General features: G+C 42.3%; 1 protein-coding gene across 1 annotated transcript; it reads left to right on the top strand.

Moving 5' to 3' along the window:
• The first annotated feature begins 386 nt into the window (after positions 1–386).
• LOC115171112 (ras-related protein Rab-5C) lies at positions 387–19,339 on the top strand. The gene is made up of 6 exons (XM_029727624.1): positions 387–556; positions 12,343–12,705; positions 14,267–14,418; positions 14,677–14,799; positions 15,034–15,127; positions 17,809–19,339. Exons 2-6 carry the CDS (start codon positions 12,540–12,542, stop codon positions 17,931–17,933), a joined length of 660 nt encoding a protein of 219 aa, XP_029583484.1. The 5' UTR covers positions 387–556; positions 12,343–12,539; the 3' UTR covers positions 17,934–19,339.
• Positions 19,340–19,718: the final 379 nt, after the last annotated feature.

The raw sequence follows: 19,718 nt of genomic DNA, 5'->3' as shown, positions 1-19,718 counted from the left end.
CCAAAAAGATCAGCTCTGAAAAAGATCTGATGTTGAAAGATCTGATGTGATTGCTTAAAATACTAATTAGTGTAAAAAATATCAGAACTGGGCTGCCTGTGTAAATGCTAGTTTGATGTTTTTTTATATATTTAAAAAAATATATCGGATGCCGTTTTATCTTGCGCTGGGGAGAGTGGCAACTGCCACTGCTTGCCACTCCTAAATTAGTCTCGTAAATCCGATCCTAGGCAAAATCAGCATTGATACATTGTGGGAGCCAACAAGTCTGTCTACGGAGACTACTCCTAAATAATCAGCCCTGACCAAATTTGTGTTAATTAATTTAGTAAACTACAGTTCCCAGGTTCCCAACGACACATAATCAGAGGGAAGCCACACCTTCAGGAAGTGGGAGGATCCCAGAAAAAAATGCACCAAGCAGAAGTGAAGGCCGGGGCCTATGTGTTGAGCAGTCGTAGTGAGCTGTGATAGAGAAAAGTCGTCAAAGTCGAAATTGTGGAAAGTGAGAGTATACAAAGAAAAGGGAACGCATGTTTGACCTTTGCCTCTAACGGTAAGCTGTAAACTATACTATTTTTTGTTCAGATTTCCACTGTCAAATTTTGCTCAATCAACCAGACAGTAAACTAACGTTAGCTAGCTACCTAGCCAGAGATACGTCGCTAGCTAACGACTGTCAGATTGAAATGTTAAATGGGACTGATTACTTGTCCAGATAGCTAATGAGGTAACTAGTTAGCAAATAATAAAAAGCGTTGTTCATAATTTGACCAAATAGTTATTTATCTTTTAGATGTTTGATTTACCCCGTCTTTTCTGTGCGATGTCATCATAAACTTAGCCAAGTTAGTTAGCATTAGCTAGCTTTCGTCAGTGTCGTTCTATTTTGTTTTTACTGGCAGTAACGTTAATTTACAGTAGACATTTTTGTCGTCTACTCAGCTAACTAGCTACTCAACTATAGCTCTTATTGACATTATATAACAATTGTAAAAAATTGTTTGGCTTTTAAAAGCTAGCTAGTTAATGTAACTTGGTGGGCTAGCTAGCTAAATTACAGAAATGTCATGTGTTAGATTTGTATTTCATAGCTAGTTAGCCTTTAACTGACAGCTAACTAACTATATAGCTAGTAGATTTTCCTTTTGGTCCAATCAATTTGATAAACCTTTCATATGTTGATTTCTAGCTTTCAACAGAGTATCTTAGCTCATTGCCATTGGTGTCAGCAGGGTCTAGGTATCAGTGATGATGACGATAGTATGAGGAAGTTTGAAACCCACCAACTTAATAGCTATTGATGGTTTCTGCCAGGCAATGATCACGAATCATTCCATCTTGCAGTAACCCACGTCACCTGGTCTTTTACGTTAATTGTTATCTTGCCGCTGGTCATAATCGTTTACTTAGCTAGGTCTCAAAACATATTTTACATAATTAGAGTTCAACGTTTATGGCTGTATGTAATTAGGCTCATCATTTTGAATGCCATCATTTGCTGAGTTACATTTTTGGTCTGTACTTGGTGTGTCAATGGTGGTACAGGTAGGTCAGTTATCTGATGTAGCCCTCATCGTGGAAGTCTGTCTGTGTCATGTTACTTTTGTATGAATGCATGCTTCCGTGTCTATGGTCTATGGTGGAATGTGGTGTCCCTCATAACTTACTGTGTCTCCTCAGTCCTGTACCCTTGTTCACTCCTTCACCTTTACTGCAGGTCATCTATGGCAGTTGTTCCCAAACTGTGGGGTCGGCAGGGGGGTGGGCGGGCACGGGAGTCCCCCAGAACTCAGTTCGGCTTTCAACTTACTCCTGAAAGTTGTAATAGTTATTATGAAATTGGGTAGTGCATCGTCCGTTTTCCTCTTGTCATGTCAGTCATTGCATACGTTAGAGCAGAGTTTCCCAAACCCTGGGTGCACGTTTTGGTTTTTGCCTTTGCACTATACAGCAGATTCAAATAACCAACTCGTCTTGAGATGTGCCTTATGTTACATAAATCATTTGTTAAATGGGGTGAAAAGGAGACTGAATTGCCACTTTTTAATGTAAGCTCTAGTATAATTGAGTTTCTATCAGGAGTGAGACACTAAGACTTTGGGCAAGCAGAGTCAAACTCTGCATCATTCAAGACAGTTGCTTTGTGAGAAGCTGTTAAAGTTCACATTTTAGACATTGTTATGTAAATGCCAGCTGAAAAGTGGACTGGGCTTGAGTCTTTTGGGTAAACACCAGGGTAAATCCTCATTGGAAACTCGTTGGTGTGTAATGGCTCAATAACAGGACTAGAGAAGGGATTTTTAAGAATTTTCCCAAGCTGCTGCCATGTTATGGTGTGGACCTTGTCCTTAGAGTGGTGACACATTTTGACACAGGAAAACATAATATAAAAGGCAATATTACTATGTGGCTTAAAATGTTTGATTTGGTGTTGTAAGCCTAGTTAAGACAGTTTCTATGATATTTCCAAATATTCCTGACAGAATGGCGAGTAAAATAACATACGTCTGCGTGAGACGCAACACTTTTCAATGTTCAATCCAAAGTAAGCCTAATTGGTATGCGTTAGTGTGGTCAGAAAGGTTGTAATGCTTTGGAGTCGATGGAGGAATGAATGAATCGGGTGTGTAGGAGGAGAATCATGCCTATTCACAACGGGTCATGCTGATGACTCCTCAAAAGACTGAAGATATCCTGTAGGTGTGACATTTTTTCTGTTACCCAAGCTGGAGAGTTCTATGTGCAGAGTCTGTTACTGGTCAGTTTGCTACCAGACTTGTTTGAGACTTACAATATCAATGTATGCCCCCTATTGATTAAACCACAACAATTTAGGCCTAAACAAATGGAAAATGGTTTCATTAAGTTTGAGTCATTAATAATTAAGTTTGTGTGCTTCCTCGCAGCCTGATGAGACACCCACTAACCCCACCCTTGACCCTTTATTTCTGCAGCTGAGGCCCTGTCTGGGGTTCTTATTTCTCATACTAGCCCCATGTTCAAATGTAATTGGGGGTTGGGTTTTAGCCTAGTAGGCCTATGCAAAAACAGATGCTTTTTATGTCACTTAGGGTTGCAAAGCTACCGGTAATTTAAAACAGTCACCTTCATTTTTGGTCATAGATTACCAGGTAAATTTGGTAATTTATACTTTAATTATAAATATTAGTATTTATTTTTTCATTTAAAAAGAATATCTGGGTCCATATTGTCCACGACTTTCTAGTAGATGGACCATATAGTTCAAGGGAAAATTCCCCCCCAAAAAAGGATCCAGGCTTAATCAACAATGGCTTTATTTTCAATTAACTCTGAAACTGTTGTCTTCTCCACAACTTGTTGGATATATTTCCCTTTTAATGTGAGAGGCCAAAATTATTGGCATGGAGTAGAATTGTATTACACAGGCTTTTGCTTGGCTGTCATGTTTCTCACACAAAGGGAGCCAGAAAGAGAAGGAAATTATTTCCCCCTTGCCTGCACCAATCATTTGCTAGTGATGTGTATCCTGTTTGCATTCCCAGAGATTTAGGCTGTTTAGACAGGCAGCCCAATTCTGATATTTTTTTCACTCACTGGTCTTTTGACCAATCAAATCAGATCTTTTTTAGAGCTGATCTGATTGGTCAAAAGACCAATGACTGAAAAAAATATCAGAATTTGGACTGCCTGTCTATGCGCAGCCTTAGTCACCATTCCTTTCCTCTTCCAATTGACCCATCGCTTAGTCATTAGGCTATAGTTTCTCTTGCATGCATATTGAAATAGTCCACTGTGCTACTCGATTGGGGTGTCTCGCTTTCTCTTCCCTCTCTGGGTTTATCCTCCCTGACGCTTTCCCATCCAGGCCCAACCCTTTTAAACTTCAGATGAAAGCCAAGCTAACAGCTGGATGCAGGCCAGGCGGGGTGGTGTGGCTGCTGCTAGCTCCACCCTCCCTCCCCGTTACATCTAATTCCTCTGGTCCCTCCACCCTTGGAGTTCATTGAACCTGTTGTCATGTCACCACTTATTCCTAGGTAACTGGTTAAATGAAGTCTGTCTGCCTGACAGCGTGTTGCACCACTAATTCCATGGCATTGATGACGAATGCACGTTGACACGGTCACACGCTGACACCTCTGTAGATAATGGCTGTGCCAGGAAATGGGCTAGCTGATGTTTCAACTGGAGTCTAGGAGTGGGAGACTGAATTGTCCTTTGGGAACACACAGCTCATAGGCCTTTTGGGGTGTGTATTGTTAGCAGTGCTAGCCTAATCAGTTGTTTAGAGGAATTCTGTGCATTCTCATAGTACAACTAACTTCATTCTACCCAGTCCAGTAACACCAGGTACACCCAGTCCAGTAACACCAGGTACTCCCAGTCCAGTAACACCAGGTACACCCAGTCCAGTAACACCAGGTACACCCAGTCCAGTAACACCAGGTACACCCAGTCCAGTAACACCAGGTACACCCAGTCCAGTAACACCAGGTACTCCCAGTCCAGTAACACCAGGTACTCCCAGTCCAGTAACACCAGGTACTCCCAGTCCAGTAACACCAGGTACTCCCAGTCCAGTAACACCAGGTACTCCCAGTCCAGTAACACCAGGTACTCTTTCTGATCAGTCCCATTCCACCCCCTGCTGATTACCATGAACAGCACTGGCCTAAGAGTTTTACCTAGCCTGATTCCAGATCTGTGTGTGCTTTTGCCTACTCCAATGTCATTGTCAAGCCTTTCAGCAATGTTTGGTATGACAATTCCATAACGAGTTGACAAGAGCAGGAACTGACTGGCACCCAGGCTGTTGTACCTGTCAGCAGAGCACAGTGGGACTGTGAGCTGTGATGGAAGCATACCTTTAGGCTAGTTGTGGTCAATAACAGGGTTGGCTGTGAGGGCTCTGAGGTTAAGAGCAGGGCTGGGATAATACTAGGATATGTTTTCCATGTCAAAAATGAAAACACGAAGCAGATCTAACTCTTTGGTCCTTTAAAAAACCTGCTGTATGTAAAACATTGTGTGCTATAGCTTGGAAAAATAAGTCTTGGATCACTCTGGATGACAACATAATGTTTGTTTCCAACATTAGGGCTGTTTTCCTAAAGTTAAATCCACTTTGTGTTTTGATTCCTTGCCACGATACTAACGAGTATCGAGATGCTGGTAGGGTCCCGGCCCTAGTTAAGAGTAGTGTGGGGCATAGCGGATGGGGTTCATGGCTAAATATGAGAGTGGGTACTTCAAATGTTAGCCAACTTCAGGCCGTGTGTGTGTGTGTGTGTGTGTGTGTGTGTGTGTGTGTGATGTTTGGGATGTCAAGTATAAGAGGAAACCCACAAGGTGATGATAACTGATGTCACTGGTCATGTTAAATAGAAACTGAACAGTTACTGAGAATTTCCCCCTCCCCCACACTCTTTTTCAGACTTACTAACATGCTGACAAAACTGACCATGTTGAATAACATGAATGTGTACATTTATTATTCAATCATTTAATCCAAAGTGCTTGCGTGTGTAAACATGTGTCTGCGTAGCCAGGCGCTAATAGAACTTGGTTCTATTTTAGGCACTAATAGAACTTGGTTCTATTTTAGGCACTAATAGAACTTGGTTCTATTTTAGGCGCTAATAGAACTTGGTTCTATTTTAGGCGCTAATAGAACTTGGTTCTATTTTAGGCGCTAATAGAACTTGGTTCTATTTTAGGCGCTAATAGAACTTGGTTCTATTTTAGGCGCTAATAGAACTTGGTTCTATTTTAGGCGCTAATAGAACTTGGTTCTATTTTAGGCGCTAATAGAACTTGGTTCTATTTTAGGCGCTAATAGAACTTGGTTCTATTTTAGGCGCTAATAGAACTTGGTTCTATTTTAGGCGCTAGGTGCGCTGCAAGTCCCACCTCTCCCGTCTACCCATTTGGTTTTTACGAGCATATACCAACGTGGGTGATTTGAAAGATGAACAAGGTCCACACCAGTTGGTGGTGGTAATGCACCTTAAAGTTGGTTGCCAACCGCCATCTAAAATCCACAGAAGAAGAAAAAGAAGACCCTGAACAAGGAGATATTAATCAAAGAATTGAACTAAAAACAAACTAGATTTCCCGTTTTTATCTGTGGATTAATTGTCAGAGTAGAGAACACAATTTTGTATGACTCCAAATGGGTCAAAGATCCAGCTTTAAAAAAAAGACTATTTCAGGTAAAATAACAACCCAATGTTTATCTCCCAGGACCAATTATCCAGCAACAGCAAGCTAGCTAGCTAAATGTCCATTTAATGTTTCATGTGTGTTTTGATCTGACCCCAAATGAATATAGTTGGTTTTGGTATTTTAACCTCCATGAACGCGTCTGGTGGGGATAGACAACACCAACATGCACACACACAGAGTCGGTTTGGTCAGCGTGTCCATCATGAACGGGGCTTCTTCATTTGATATATTTGTGCATGTGTTGTCTTGTATAGCATTAAAGTCTACCTCATGCATGTGAGTGAGAAACTGTTGATTGGATCATGAGGGCAATACATGCAATATCTGTATGTAGTTAATTGTGTGTGTGTGTGGTGCTACCAGTTCTCAGTGGCTGTGTTTTACTAAATGCTTGGATTTCAAGCTGGCAGCAAAGCCCACGGGAGGCTGTATGAACATTTTACCATCTCTCCCTCCCTCTCTTTCTCTCCCTCTCTCCATCCCTCTCGCCTACTCTCTCTTTGACCCAGCCTCTCTCCCCTCCATCTCTCTGACCCACTTCAGTGTGTGGAGGTCTCCAGAGTCCATGAAAGATGCCAGCAGAGGGCTGTTTAGATGATGCTGCTCTGAGTGACTCTTGGAACAGGAGGTAGTGTTGGGCCAGCCACTACAGGCCCTCTAGCAATCAGTCAATTATATTACCAAGGATCATTTTTTATTTGACCTTTTATTTAACTAGGCAAGTCAGTTAAGAACAAATTCTTATTTACGATGACGGCCAGACCCGGACGACGCTGGGCCAATTGTGCGCCGCCCTGTTCACTCTACTGTTCAATAACCATGTCCTAAACTGTTAGGCCTAAGTCCACTGTTTTGGTTTAGAATGGTGGATTGAACACAGGGCTTTTGATGCAAATCAGATTTTCAGTTATGTTTGTCATCTGTGTTTATATTGAGTGTTATAAGTGTTACTGACACTAATATACAATATGGGCTCATGACTAGCCCAGGTTAAATGTTCTCACTCACTTATCCTGTTTTTGGTTTCTGAAGCCCTCATCTCAGGCTGGGAATCTCCTGGCCTTTTCCCCCGGCCTCCCTCCTCCCTGTCCTTGGCTATGGAGCCTTGTCCTGGGACAGTGAGGCATGCTGACCTCTTCATTTCCATAGTGTGTGTAGTAGGCTATCAGTGTTGGAGAGCAGTCGCACCTGTTGTTTTGTCTTAGAATGGTAGACGTGTAAAAAGTGCCTCAAAACATTTGACAGAAGTGACCTGTTTAGGCTAGCTTAATTAGAAGAAATATGAGGATGTTTCGACGTTCTTCTCAGAAACACAAAGACATTGGGCTTAGTTCCACAGTCCTGGTCTATTAGCTGTGTTACAACTTCCTCTCTTGTTTGCACCTCAGCGTCATCATATTAGCACGTAGGGGAATTACATGTTGTTGACCCAATGAACATGCTGCTATTTCTATCCACACTCTTACTGTGGTGCGTCGAGGAATCCCTCGGATGGTGTGTGATGTGTATGGGGCAGTAGTCTAGGCCTTTGGTGTGCTACCTTGCTGTACTGCCTGCTCTGTGCTGGGTTGACCCTCTCAGGCCAGTGTGTGGTACCAACACAGTGTGTGATCTTCTGTCACACGCAGAAGATTAGGCCCTGGCCTGGGAAGGACTGAGCGTCACCAGCAACCCTACTCTGGCTGGCCTACCCCGCTCGCTCATTAACCAGGACTCTCTAAAATCCATGTTGTGGACAGAATCACTGCAACTTTCTGAAACTGTGTGTGGTGCGCGAATGTCTACACTTTGTGTAGCGAAGATGCTAATGCTTCTGGTAGAGATGGCTTCCCAAAAACATTGTCAATTAAATGTTACCTACAAAGTTGCCTATGCCTACCTGGGAGAATGATTTATGCAAAACAAATGGCCAATCACATGAGCGCTACAGAAACGTTGCTAACCAAACAGCGGTCTCTTGCTGGTGCACACTTGCATTAAAAGGGTAACTCATCCAAAAATGTAGATGTCTAAGCATTGTTGTGGAAATAAAACGTCAGATTTTATTATTTTTCTATAATAATAGACTGCAAAACGGAAACCTGTATACCTGTATCCAAAAAGCTCTATTTTTGTCTCATCAGACCACATGACCTTCTCCCATTCCTCCTCTGGATCATCCAGATGGTCATTGGCAAACTTCAGACGGGCCTGGACATGTGCTGGCTTGAGCAGGGGGACCTTGCGTGCGCTGCAGGATTTTAATCCATGATGGCGTAGTGTGTTACTAATGGTTTTCTTTGAGACTGTGGTCCCAGCTCTCTTCAGGTCATTGACCAGGTCCTGCTGTGTAGTTCTGGGCTGATCCCTCACCTTCCTCATGATCATTGATGCCCCACACTGAGGGTGATTGACCGTCATCTTGAACTTCTTCCATTTTCTAATAATTGTGCCAACAGTTGTTGCCTTCTCAACAAGCTGCTTGCCTATTGTCCTGTAGCCCATCCCAGCCTTGTGCAGGTCTACAATTTTCTCCCTGATGTCCTTACACAGCTCTCTGGTCTTGGCCATTGTGGAGCGGTTGGAGTCTGTTTGATTGAGTGTGTGGACAGGTGTCTTTTTATACGGCTAACGAGTTCAAACAGGTGCAGTTAATACAGGTAATGAGTGGAGAACAGGAGGGCTTCTTAAAGAAAAACTAGCAGGTCTGTGAGAGCCAGAATTCTTACTGGTTGGTAGGGGATCAAATACTTATGTCATGCAAATGAATTACTTAATCATACAATGTGATTTTCTGGATTTTTGTTTTAGATTCCGTCTCTCACAGTTGAAGTGTACCTATGATCAAAATTACAGACCTACCTGCAAAATTGGCAGTGTATCAAATACTTGTTCTCCCCACTGTATGTATAAAGGGCCAACAGTACTGTATGTATGTGCGTGCTACTCTGTCCTTCTACAATGTTCACTTCCTGCTTTGATATTAATTCCGTTTCCTGTACCTTTCACCAAGCAGAAGCTGACTGACCTTGTGTAAAGTAGATCTATGGAAGATTTGTTTAAGTTTTTCTACTGTAGTCATGTTCCTCAGTCAATGTAAAGAAGAAAACTTGGACTCTGTCATATTATGGTTGGGCCAGTGTACTCAATCTGCACATCATCATGTGACTAAAGTGGACGTGTGCAGACCCACGGTGGATTGTAACACAGAAACAGGAGTCCTTGGGGCAAGCAGCTCACAGACTATCATTTCCTGTTCTGTGTTTTCACTGTGGTCCTCTGCTCTGTGGTCTCTGAGAACACACACACACACACACACAGGTTGCATTGGGTTGGATGTGAACATAGTTGAACTCGGCTTTAGGCTGATATGTCTAGACATAGGTTTGGGCGCGTGGGGGGGGGACTGTCTCCCCCCCAAATTTGGCGTTCAAGCGTCATGATTGTGAATGCTCACAGTTAATTGTGGTCGTACTCATCATGACCCAATCTGCATTTCTAAATGTTGCTTTAGACAGGACCCCATGACATTTCCTTAACTGCTGTATTTGACTGCTGAGTCTAAAGTAAATATAATTAAAAGAGAAGAGGGCAGGGCTTATCTCCCTGTTCCATTCAAATCCCCTTTGCTTCATTCAAACAGACATCCCGACCGCAATGTAGATTTCCAGTAGGCCTATCAGAAAATAACCTTAGTTTAAACATTGAACTGTTTTCTTGTCAAACCACGGTGGTGTTTAGAAGCACTGAGATGTTCTTCGACCAATAGTGTTCATCAGAACGTTATTGAGTTGCAGCACTGATCAACTGGAGCAGAATAATTAGTCTGCAAGGCATTGATTTGAGGCATTTTGGGGGTTTTAATGAGTAAGTGATGCACATCAGGACCATTTTAAAGGTTTGTTTGAACCTGAATAATAAGCCCAGTCAAAGGTTAAGATACAAAGGACTCACTACACTGGAACATGAAAGTAGATTGGTATAAACCAGACACTTGCAGGAGTAGCCGACTTGGCATGACACCATTGACTCCTTGCAGTCAACACTTTTTTTCTCTCACTGATTTAGGCAAGACTATAAGAAATGATAATGACTCTTATTATATTCACCTTGATAGCTCTAAATGGCATGCATAGTGTACAAAACATTAGGATCACCTGCTCTTTCCATGACAGACTGACCAGATGAATGCATTGATCCCACCTGTTAAATCCACTTCAATCAGTGGAGATGAAGGGGAGGAGGAGACAGGTTAAAGAAGGATTTTTAATACTTGAGACATGTAGTCCACCCCATTCCTGTGTGCTTTTGATGTGATTTATTTATTTAACCTTTTATTTAACTAGGCAAGTCAGTTACTAATAAATTCTAATTTACAATGACAGCCTACCCCGGTCAAACCCTAACAACGCTGGGCCAATTGTGGCCGACCTATGGGACTCCCAATTACAGCCAGTTGTGATACAGCCTGGAATTGAACCAGGGTCTGTAGTGACTCCTCTAACACTGCGATGCAGTGCCGTAGACCGCTGCGCCACTCGGGAGCCCAGGGGTCGTTGCCCTGCTGGAAGACCCGTAACCTTCAATGGAGACCCAGTTTCTGGACATATTTGGCTGCAACTGTATTATAACCTGTATATAAAGTGCCTTCAGAAAGTATCCACACCTCTTGTTTTAAAGCCTGAATTAAAAAAATGACTAAATGTAGATTTTTTTTTGTAACTGGCTTAAACAATACCCCATAGTGGAATGATGTTTTTATAAATTGTAGTAGTTAATTAAAATCTGAAACGTCTTGAGTCAATAAGTATTCAACCCTTTTGTTATGGCAAGCCTAAATAAGTTCAGGAGTAAACATTTGCTTAACAAGTCACATAATAAGTTGCATGGACTCATTATGTGTGCAATATTAGTGTGATTTAAAAAAAAACAATTTTTTTTTAAAAGTGTTTTTTTGGGGGGGGATGACTTCATCTCTGTACCCCACACATACAGATAATTGTAAGGTCCCTTTCCAATGACTCGCAAAGAAGGCAACCTATTGGTAGATAGACAAAAAAGCAGACATTGACTATCCCCTTGAGCACGGTGAAGTTATTAATTACACTTTGAATGGTGGTATCAATACACCCAGTCACTACAAAGATACAGGTGACCTTCCTAACTCAGTTGCCGGAGAGGCCAATGGTGACTTTAAAACGGAGAGTTTAATGGCTGTGATATGAGACAACATTGTAGTTACTCCACAATACTAACGTAATTGACCGAGTGAATAGAAGGAAGCCTGTACAGAGTAAAAATATTCCAAAAATGTACATCCTGTTTGCAACAAGACACTAAAGTAATACTGCAAAAAATGTGGCAAAGCATTTTCACTTTTTATCCTGAATACAAAGTGTTAGGTTTGGGGCAAATCCAATACAAGACATTACTGAGTACCACACTCCATATTTTCAAGCATAGTGGAGGCTACATCATGTTATGGGTATGCTTGTAAACGTTAAAATCCTCCAGTCCTTTCAGGATAAAAAAGAAACAAAATGGAGCTAAGCACAGGCAAAATCCCAGAGGAAAACCTGGTTGTCTGCTGACAATAACAATAACCTAAAGCACAAGTCCAAATCTACACTGGAGTTGCTTACCAAGAAGACGGTGAATGTTCTTGAGTGGCAGAGTTAGTTTTGACTTAAATCTACTTGAAAATGTATGGCCAGACTTGAAAATGGCTGTCTTGCAATGATTAACAACCAGTTTGACAGAGCTTGAAGAAATGTGAAAATAATAAATGGGCAAATGTTGCACAATCCAGGTGTGGAAAACGTACCGAGAAAGACTCACTGCCAAAGGTGCTTCTACAAAGTATTGACTCAGGGGTATGAATACTTATGTAAATGAAATGTCAATATTTAATTTTCAATAAATGAGCAACATTTCTAAACATGTTTTCACTTTGTCATTATGGGCTATTGTGTGTAGATGGTTGAGAACAAAAAAACTATTTAATCCATTTTGAATTCAGGCTGTAACACAACAATGTGGAATAATTCAAGGGGTATGAATACATTCTGAAGGCACTCTAGTTTACTAATGTTTTCCTGTATCACACTAGCTGCCTACAAGTGATATTATTACTCAGTCTGTTCTTTCTTCCAGCTCCCACAGGTGAAGTCCCCTCTTCCTCCGGCCCCCTCACTGCCTGGCCTAGACTCACCTGACCCAGCTTAGCCCACCCTCGCCTGGCCCGGTCTCAGCTCCAGTCCCTGCTCCGCTTCAGAGCCCCAGTCCTCTGCCCAAGACAGCCTCATTTTCCACCAAGAGCCTCTTACCCCAGTGAAGCTCTGCTCGGCAGCATGGCAGGTCGAGGAGGACCAGCACGGACCAACGGCGCGGCGGCCAGCAACAAGATCTGCCAGTTCAAGCTGGTGCTGCTGGGAGAGTCAGCGGTGGGCAAGTCCAGCTTGGTGCTGCGCTTCGTCAAGGGCCAGTTCCACGAGTACCAGGAGAGCACCATCGGAGGTGAGTAGGCACGCCGTTGGCATTGTCCTCCTTCTGACTGTGTCTTAGTCATGCTTAGTGTTTGTTGCTTTACAGCTGTCCTTGTGTTGAGTCAGTATCATGTTATAAAGATCAAATAGAATGGAAGTGTGAATGTGTAGTAGACTAAAGGAAGACCACTTAGAATGCCTTCCTAACCGGGGCTGTGTTCCTGCTAGCTAGCAGCCCTTACCCTAGCTGTTGTCAAGGCCAGGTCAGGAACAGACATGAGCTACAGAACCAGATCTTTCTTGGCAGCTGATCACCTGACTCTTGCATGAGCGGCCGAGCCTTTGACTGACACTTTAAATATGCCACAAGGAGTGGGATGTCCTTACTCCCGGCCACAGAAAGCCTTATAGAGAATGTTCAAACCAAAACTGAAAAATAGATAAGTGCGAGAAAGAGGTAGTTGTCATCTGCTTAATAAGGTATGTATTGACTTGCTAGCCGGAGTGCAGCAGCGAGAAGGGGGTCTCTCTCTGTGGGCTCTTTAAAACAGGAAGGAAGTCGGTCAACAATGGGATTTCCTGTCCTGGAACTGCTCTAATACCTACGGATCTGGAAACCAATACGTGATGATTTTAACATTCAAAGAATTCCACTGTAAAAGTTGGGTAATGACCAATGAGTAACGATTTATTTTCAGCTTCACCTAGTGTTTCAAACCTACACACAGGTGTTGGGAATTTCCATTATGATTTAGTGGTTTACTAGCTAATTGCTTTCTTCAGGATTTATGCATTACCCTTTCTATAAATAAATGTTAAAAAGTACAGAGTCACAACATGCAGCCACAGGAGGGTGAGGCTGGAGAGACAGGATGCTTGGTGCTTACAGTAGCCAAAGACTTAGGACGTGTCAGCATTTAAAAAATATTTTAAAACCTGTTGTCAGCTGTCTTGTCAAAGGTCACCGAGCTTTAGTATGGAGCAGGCTTCCTCTATGAGCACTGCTGTACATTTCCCTCAGCCTTGTGGCACAACGGGCTGAATTAGCATTATCTTTATGTTCCATGGATTAGCCAATAGACAGCCACATGTTTTGTTCACTCTTTCATCACTCAGTCTTGTTTAGTATATTTTACTCTCACTACTTTGCTCACAGTAACCTTTTACCCAGTGCTTAGTGCTCTGCGATTCGATCTTGTTTATTTACCGAATAATTGTCCCTTCCTCCTCTCTCTAACGTTGGAAGGCTCCCAATTCTCCTCAGCGCTGACTTTGTAGCTTCACGAGTTCTCATTAAGCCACTGTTCATGTTTCCTCTTAACTGTCTCATGGCCTTGGCTGTTGGGGTTATGTTTGCCTTGTGCTAGTTTAACTCAGCCATGTCAAATCGGGACAACTCTACCCCGATGACACGATCTAAGGAAGGAAACAGAATACCTGTCCTGTACAGATACTGAGTTTTACTCCACTGTGAGGAAATGCACAGGCGACGTAAAATGTACACCTCTTTTCTATGTGTAGGGCATTTGCAGACTTGAAAATCAAAATAGAGCCTGAAACTAAGTCTATGATTTGTCTCTACACCCCTCCAGCTGCCTTCCTCACACAGACCGTCTGCTTGGATGACACAACAGTTAAGTTTGAGATCTGGGACACTGCAGGGCAGGAACGGTATCACAGCCTGGCCCCTATGTACTACAGAGGAGCGCAGGCTGCCATCGTGGTCTATGACATCACCAACACAGTGAGTGACAGCTGCTGGTCACGTGTGGCACTGGTCCCTGAGTGTTGTCAGCACTCAGGGATTTTTAGCTGAGGTTGATTCATTCAAACCCTCAACAAAGGGACAGACCTTTGCTCTCGTAACTGACACTTCTGTAGATATATAATAGAGCTCTTGTGTGAAAAACAAACATCCATTGTGCAATCTGCCTTTGTCATGTATTTCATCAAATCACAAATGTTTTTATGATGTTAAGAATGTTTGTTTTTTCCTGTGCAGGATACATTCACACGTGCAAAGAACTGGGTGAAGGAGCTCCAACGACAAGCCAGCCCTAACATTGTTATTGCACTGGCAGGGAACAAAGCTGACCTGGCCAACAAAAGAGCTGTGGACTTCCAGGTACTGAGGAACTCCTAACAATTAGATGCTGCTCCCACTGGACTATTAGTGGAAATGGTCAATGATACGTTTTTTTAAACAGGAGAATGTACTAGAAATGTCATTTTATATAGTTTCTGTAGATATTCAAGAATGCTCACGAACTCTCAAAGCTTTGGGTTATTACTGATTGTATCAATGTGTTTGATGGGGCTCTAAAGATCTCTGTCCTCCCTTTGTTTTGTTTTTTTGTAGGAAGCACAAGCGTACGCAGATGACAACAGTTTGCTCTTCATGGAGACTTCAGCCAAGACGGCCATGAACGTCAATGAGATCTTTATGGCCATAGGTACGTGTACCACAATATTATATGTGCATTTATAAACTGGGTGGTTCGAGCCCTGAATGCTGATTGGCTGACAGCCGTGGTATATCAGACCATATACCACGGGTATGAAAGAACATATACAGTTGAAGTCGGAAGTTTACATACACCTTGGCCAAATACATTTAAACTCAGTTTCACAATTCCTGACATTTAATCCTTGTAAAAATTCCATCTTAGGTCAGTTAGGATCACCACTATTTTAAGAATGTGAAATGTCAGAATAATAGTAGAGTGATTTATTTCAGCTTTTATTTCATCACATTCCCAGTGGGTCAGAAGTTTACATACACTCAATTAGTATTTGGTAGCATTGCCTTTAAATTGTTTAACTTGGGTCAAACGTTTCGTGTAGCCTTCCACAAGCTTCCCATAATAAGTTGGGTGGATTTTGGCCCATTCCTCCTGACAGAGCTGGTGTAACTGAGTCAGGTTTGTAGGCCTCCTTGCTTTTTCAGGACTGCCCACAAATGTTCTATAGGATTGAGGTCAGGGCTTTGTGATGGCCACTCCAATACCTTGACTTTGTTGTCCTTAAGCCATTTTGCCACAACTTTGGAAGTATGCTTGGGGTCATTGTCCATTTGGAAGACCCATTTGCAACCAAGCTTTAACTTACTGACTGATGTCTTGAGATGTTGCTTCAATATATCCACATACTTTTCCTCCCTCATGATGCCATCTATTTTGTGAAGTGCACCAGTCCCTCCTGCAGCAAATCACCCCCACAACATGATGCTGCCACCCCCGTGTTTCACGGTTGGGATGGTGTTCTTTGGCTTGCAAGCTTCCCCCTTTTTCCTCCAAACATAATGATGGTCATTATGGCCAAACAGTTCTATTTTTGTTTCATCAGACCAGAGGACATTTCACCAAAAAATACGATCTTTGTCCCCATGTGCAGTTGCAAACCGTAGTCTGGCTTTTTTGTGGCAGTTTTGGATCAGTGGCTTCTTCCTTGCTGAGCGGCCTTTCAGCTTATGTCGATATAGGACTCGTTTTACTATGGATATAGATAATTTTGCACCTGTTTCCTCCAGCATCTTCACAAGGTCCTTTGCTGCTGTTCTGGAATTGATTTGCACTTTTCACACCAAAGTACGTTAATCTCTAGGAGACAGAACGCGTCTCCTTCCTGAGCGGTATGGTGGCTGCGTGGTCCCATGGAGTTCATACTTGCGTACTATTGTTTGTACAGATGAATGTGGTACCTTCAGGCGTTTGGAAATTGCTCCCAAGGATGAACCAGACTTGTGGAGGTCTACAATTTTGTTTCTGAGGTCTTGGCTGATTTTCTTTTGATTTTCCCATAATGTCAAGCAAAGAGGCACTGAGTTTGAAGGTAGGCCTTGAAATACATCCACAGTTACACCTCCAATTGACTCAAATGATGTCAATTAGCCTATCAGAAGCTTCTAAAGCCATGACATCATTTTCTGGAATTTTCCAAGCTGTTTAAAGGCACAGTCAACTTAGTGTATGTGAACTTCTGACCCACTGGAATTGTGATACAGTGAATTATAAGTGAAATAATAACTTGTGTCATGCACAAAGTAGATGTCCTAACCGACCTGCCAAAACTATAGCTTGTTAACAAGAAATTTGTAGAGTGGTTGAAAAATGAGTTTTAATGACCCCAACCTAAGTGTATGTAAACCTCCGACTTCAACTGTGTTTGTACCGCTCTAATTAAGTTAGTAACCAGTTTATAATAGCAATAAGGCACCTCAGGGTTTATGGTATATGGCCTATATACCGCGGCTAAGCGCTGTATCCAGGCACTACACCTTGCGTCATGCAAAAGAACAGCCCATAGCCTAGCCTTGGTATATTGGCCACATACCACATCCCCTCGGGCCTTATTGCTTAAGTATACACTGAGTATACCAAACATTATGAACTGGGTGGTTTTAGCCCTGAATGCTGATTGGCTGACAGCCGTGGTATATCAGACCGTATACTACGGGTATGACCAAACATTTATTTTTATTGTCCAGGCATTTCGCAATGCATTGTGCTAAAGAACAGCCCTTAGCCGTGGTATATTGGCCATATACCACACACCCTGGTGCCTTATTGCTTAATTAGAAACACCTTGCCCTCAGAACAGCCTCAATTCGTTGGGGCATTGACTCTACAAGGTGTCGAAAGCGTTCCACAGGGATGCTGGCCCATGTTGACTCCAATGCTTTCCACAGTTGTGTCAAGTTGGCTGGATGTCTTTTGGGTGGTGGACCATTCTTGATACACATGGGAAACTGTTGAGCGTGAGAAACCCAGCAGTGTTGCAGTTCTTTACACAAACCGATGCGACTGGCACCTACTACCATACTCCGTTCAAAGGAACTTAAATATTTTGTCTTGCCCATTCACCTCTGAATGGCACACAGTCAATGTCTCAACTGTCTCAAGGCTTAAAAATCCTTCTTTATCCTGTCTCTCCTTCATCTACACTGATTTTGAAGTGGATTTAACAATTGACATCAATAAGCGATCATAGCTTTTACCTGGATTCACCTGGTCGGTCTGTCATGGAAAGAGCAGGTGTTCAAAATGTTTTGAATACTCAATGTACATTTCTTCCCAGAACAAATCAAATGTGTAGAAACCATAAAGGCTTCCTACTTTCTGTCCCTCTCCTGTAGCCAAGAAGCTTCCTAAGAACGAGCCAGCGGGTGGAGCCAGTGGCCGGGCCGGTGGTCGGGCAGGAGTGGACCTGCAGGAAGCCGCCCCACAGGCTGGTGGTAGCAAGTGCTGTGGTGGGAACTAACCAACTGGACTGACACACCAACCAACCTGCAGTATCAACCAACTGATCAGACCAGCTGACAAACACATCCCACGGTCAAACCAACTGACGGTCTGACCAACCACCATGCACCGATCAACTGATAAGCAAACCAGCTCACAGGCCAATCAGCTGTCAACACACAACTCCAAGGTTCCAATGATCAGACCAACAGACAAATGACACAATTATGACCAACATGACGATCTACACTGTTTTAAGTTACCCGAGGACATAACAACCCATTATCTCCAACCAACCAAACGATGGACATCTGACATCACCCAGGAAAAAAACAACAACCCCACTTAGGGAGGAAAAAAAAGATCAATTCTTACCAATCGCACTTAACAGAGCACTGTTCTTTTTTTGTTTCACTGTATTTCTGTAAAAAAAAAAAAAAAAAATCAAACGCAACTGGGAGGAATAATGAACAGGCTCTTTGGCCCTCTCCTTTCTCTCTCTCGCTCTCTCGTCATCTTTCTTTACCATAATGCTACAGTATTTCAACGTATGTCTTGTCACTTCTAACCCTGTTTAGTTTGGTGGTGGGTGAATGTAGCAATTGTCATTATTTCATTTTTCCTTGTTCCCGATCGTCACCCTTGGGCAAAAGAAGGGAGTGTTCAACCCCAAAAAAGGAGTTAGGAGAACAGTTGTTTCCTTCCAGCTATGTCACTTGTGTAGATTAACTGAACTATTACATTGTTATTATTATTATTACTTTGACTTATTTTTGACACACGTTAAACAGTATGATTTCAAAGACTAGACCACCTAAGGTTTTCCAATCATTAATCTATGATATACAACCATAGTGCATTAACATCATTGTCACCAATAAGTCATTTTTAGCATTAATGTAATGTTTTTGAATCATTCATATACAATGACGAAAGTGGAATAAAAAGGATAAAGCAAGATTTGTTTTCCTGACCAAAATCACAATTGTGTATTGAAAACATGTTGCTATTATTTGTATAATGATTTTTCTTCAAACATGTAACCAATCAGTAGTTACTGTCAATACAATACCTTCCCAATCTCAACATGATGCTTTGTCATCCTCAATTATTTTTGTCATGTAAAGATGTATTTTTTTTTTTTGTGTGTACAATTCCTTTGTTTTGTGAAGAGTCTCTGGTATTGGGTGCACTGGTTCTGTCACCTCTTGTGGTTTCAGATGTTCTCTTCAGTTTCTTTTGCTTTTCTGTTCTTTTTTTACTTTTTCCTATCGGGGAGGGATTCCTCTGACCAGTCCGCGTCTGTTATGACATCAATGACTAGCACAACAGTACCTGCAGCTGTCACTGCTGTGAGATGGGGGACAGGGGTAAACCAAGCAAAACAACTAATTGTCATTTTACCAATAAATAAGGGGGAAGGTATCTCATTGTCTGCCTGTCTTCTCATTTGTTGTATGACAATGGGTATTAGAGTAGAAGATTTCTCACTGTTAGATTTCACCTAACAGCTATTCATATCTCTACCGATGTGTTGAGTGTATAATAGTTGTTTCCAGCCTTTGTTCTCTAATTCTCGATCTTCCTTAAGATCTCAATAGATCCTCATCAGTCTAAGAAGCCAGCTGAGCTCAGTGAGTCTGTCTGAAAATCTAACACTGGTCTGACTGAATTCCTCACATTCTTGCTCCACAATCCCCCATCCCAGTGGATTTAGTTGGCCAAAACCCATTTGCTCTCTCTGATGTGACAGTAATAGCTGGGGCCGATTCTACTTTCCCATACTAATTGTAAACAGCTTTTG

This window comes from Salmo trutta, chromosome 32 (assembly GCF_901001165.1).
Source record: "Salmo trutta chromosome 32, fSalTru1.1, whole genome shotgun sequence".
In the NCBI taxonomy this organism is placed as follows: Eukaryota; Metazoa; Chordata; class Actinopteri; order Salmoniformes; family Salmonidae; genus Salmo; species Salmo trutta.
Note: the sequence above shows the minus strand (reverse complement) of the source record. Positions and strands in the feature narration are given on the sequence as shown.

Bases quoted from the DNA above. Each gene is read 5' to 3' on its own strand.
- LOC115171112 (XM_029727624.1), top strand. From the start codon at position 12,540: ATGGCAGGTCGAGGAGGACCAGCACGGACCAACGGCGCGGCGGCCAGC. The intron at 14,419-14,676 runs GTGAGTGACAGC...TTTCCTGTGCAG, and splicing joins TCTATGACATCACCAACACA to GATACATTCACACGTGCAAA. The intron at 14,800-15,033 runs GTACTGAGGAAC...GTTTTTTTGTAG, and splicing joins AAAGAGCTGTGGACTTCCAG to GAAGCACAAGCGTACGCAGA.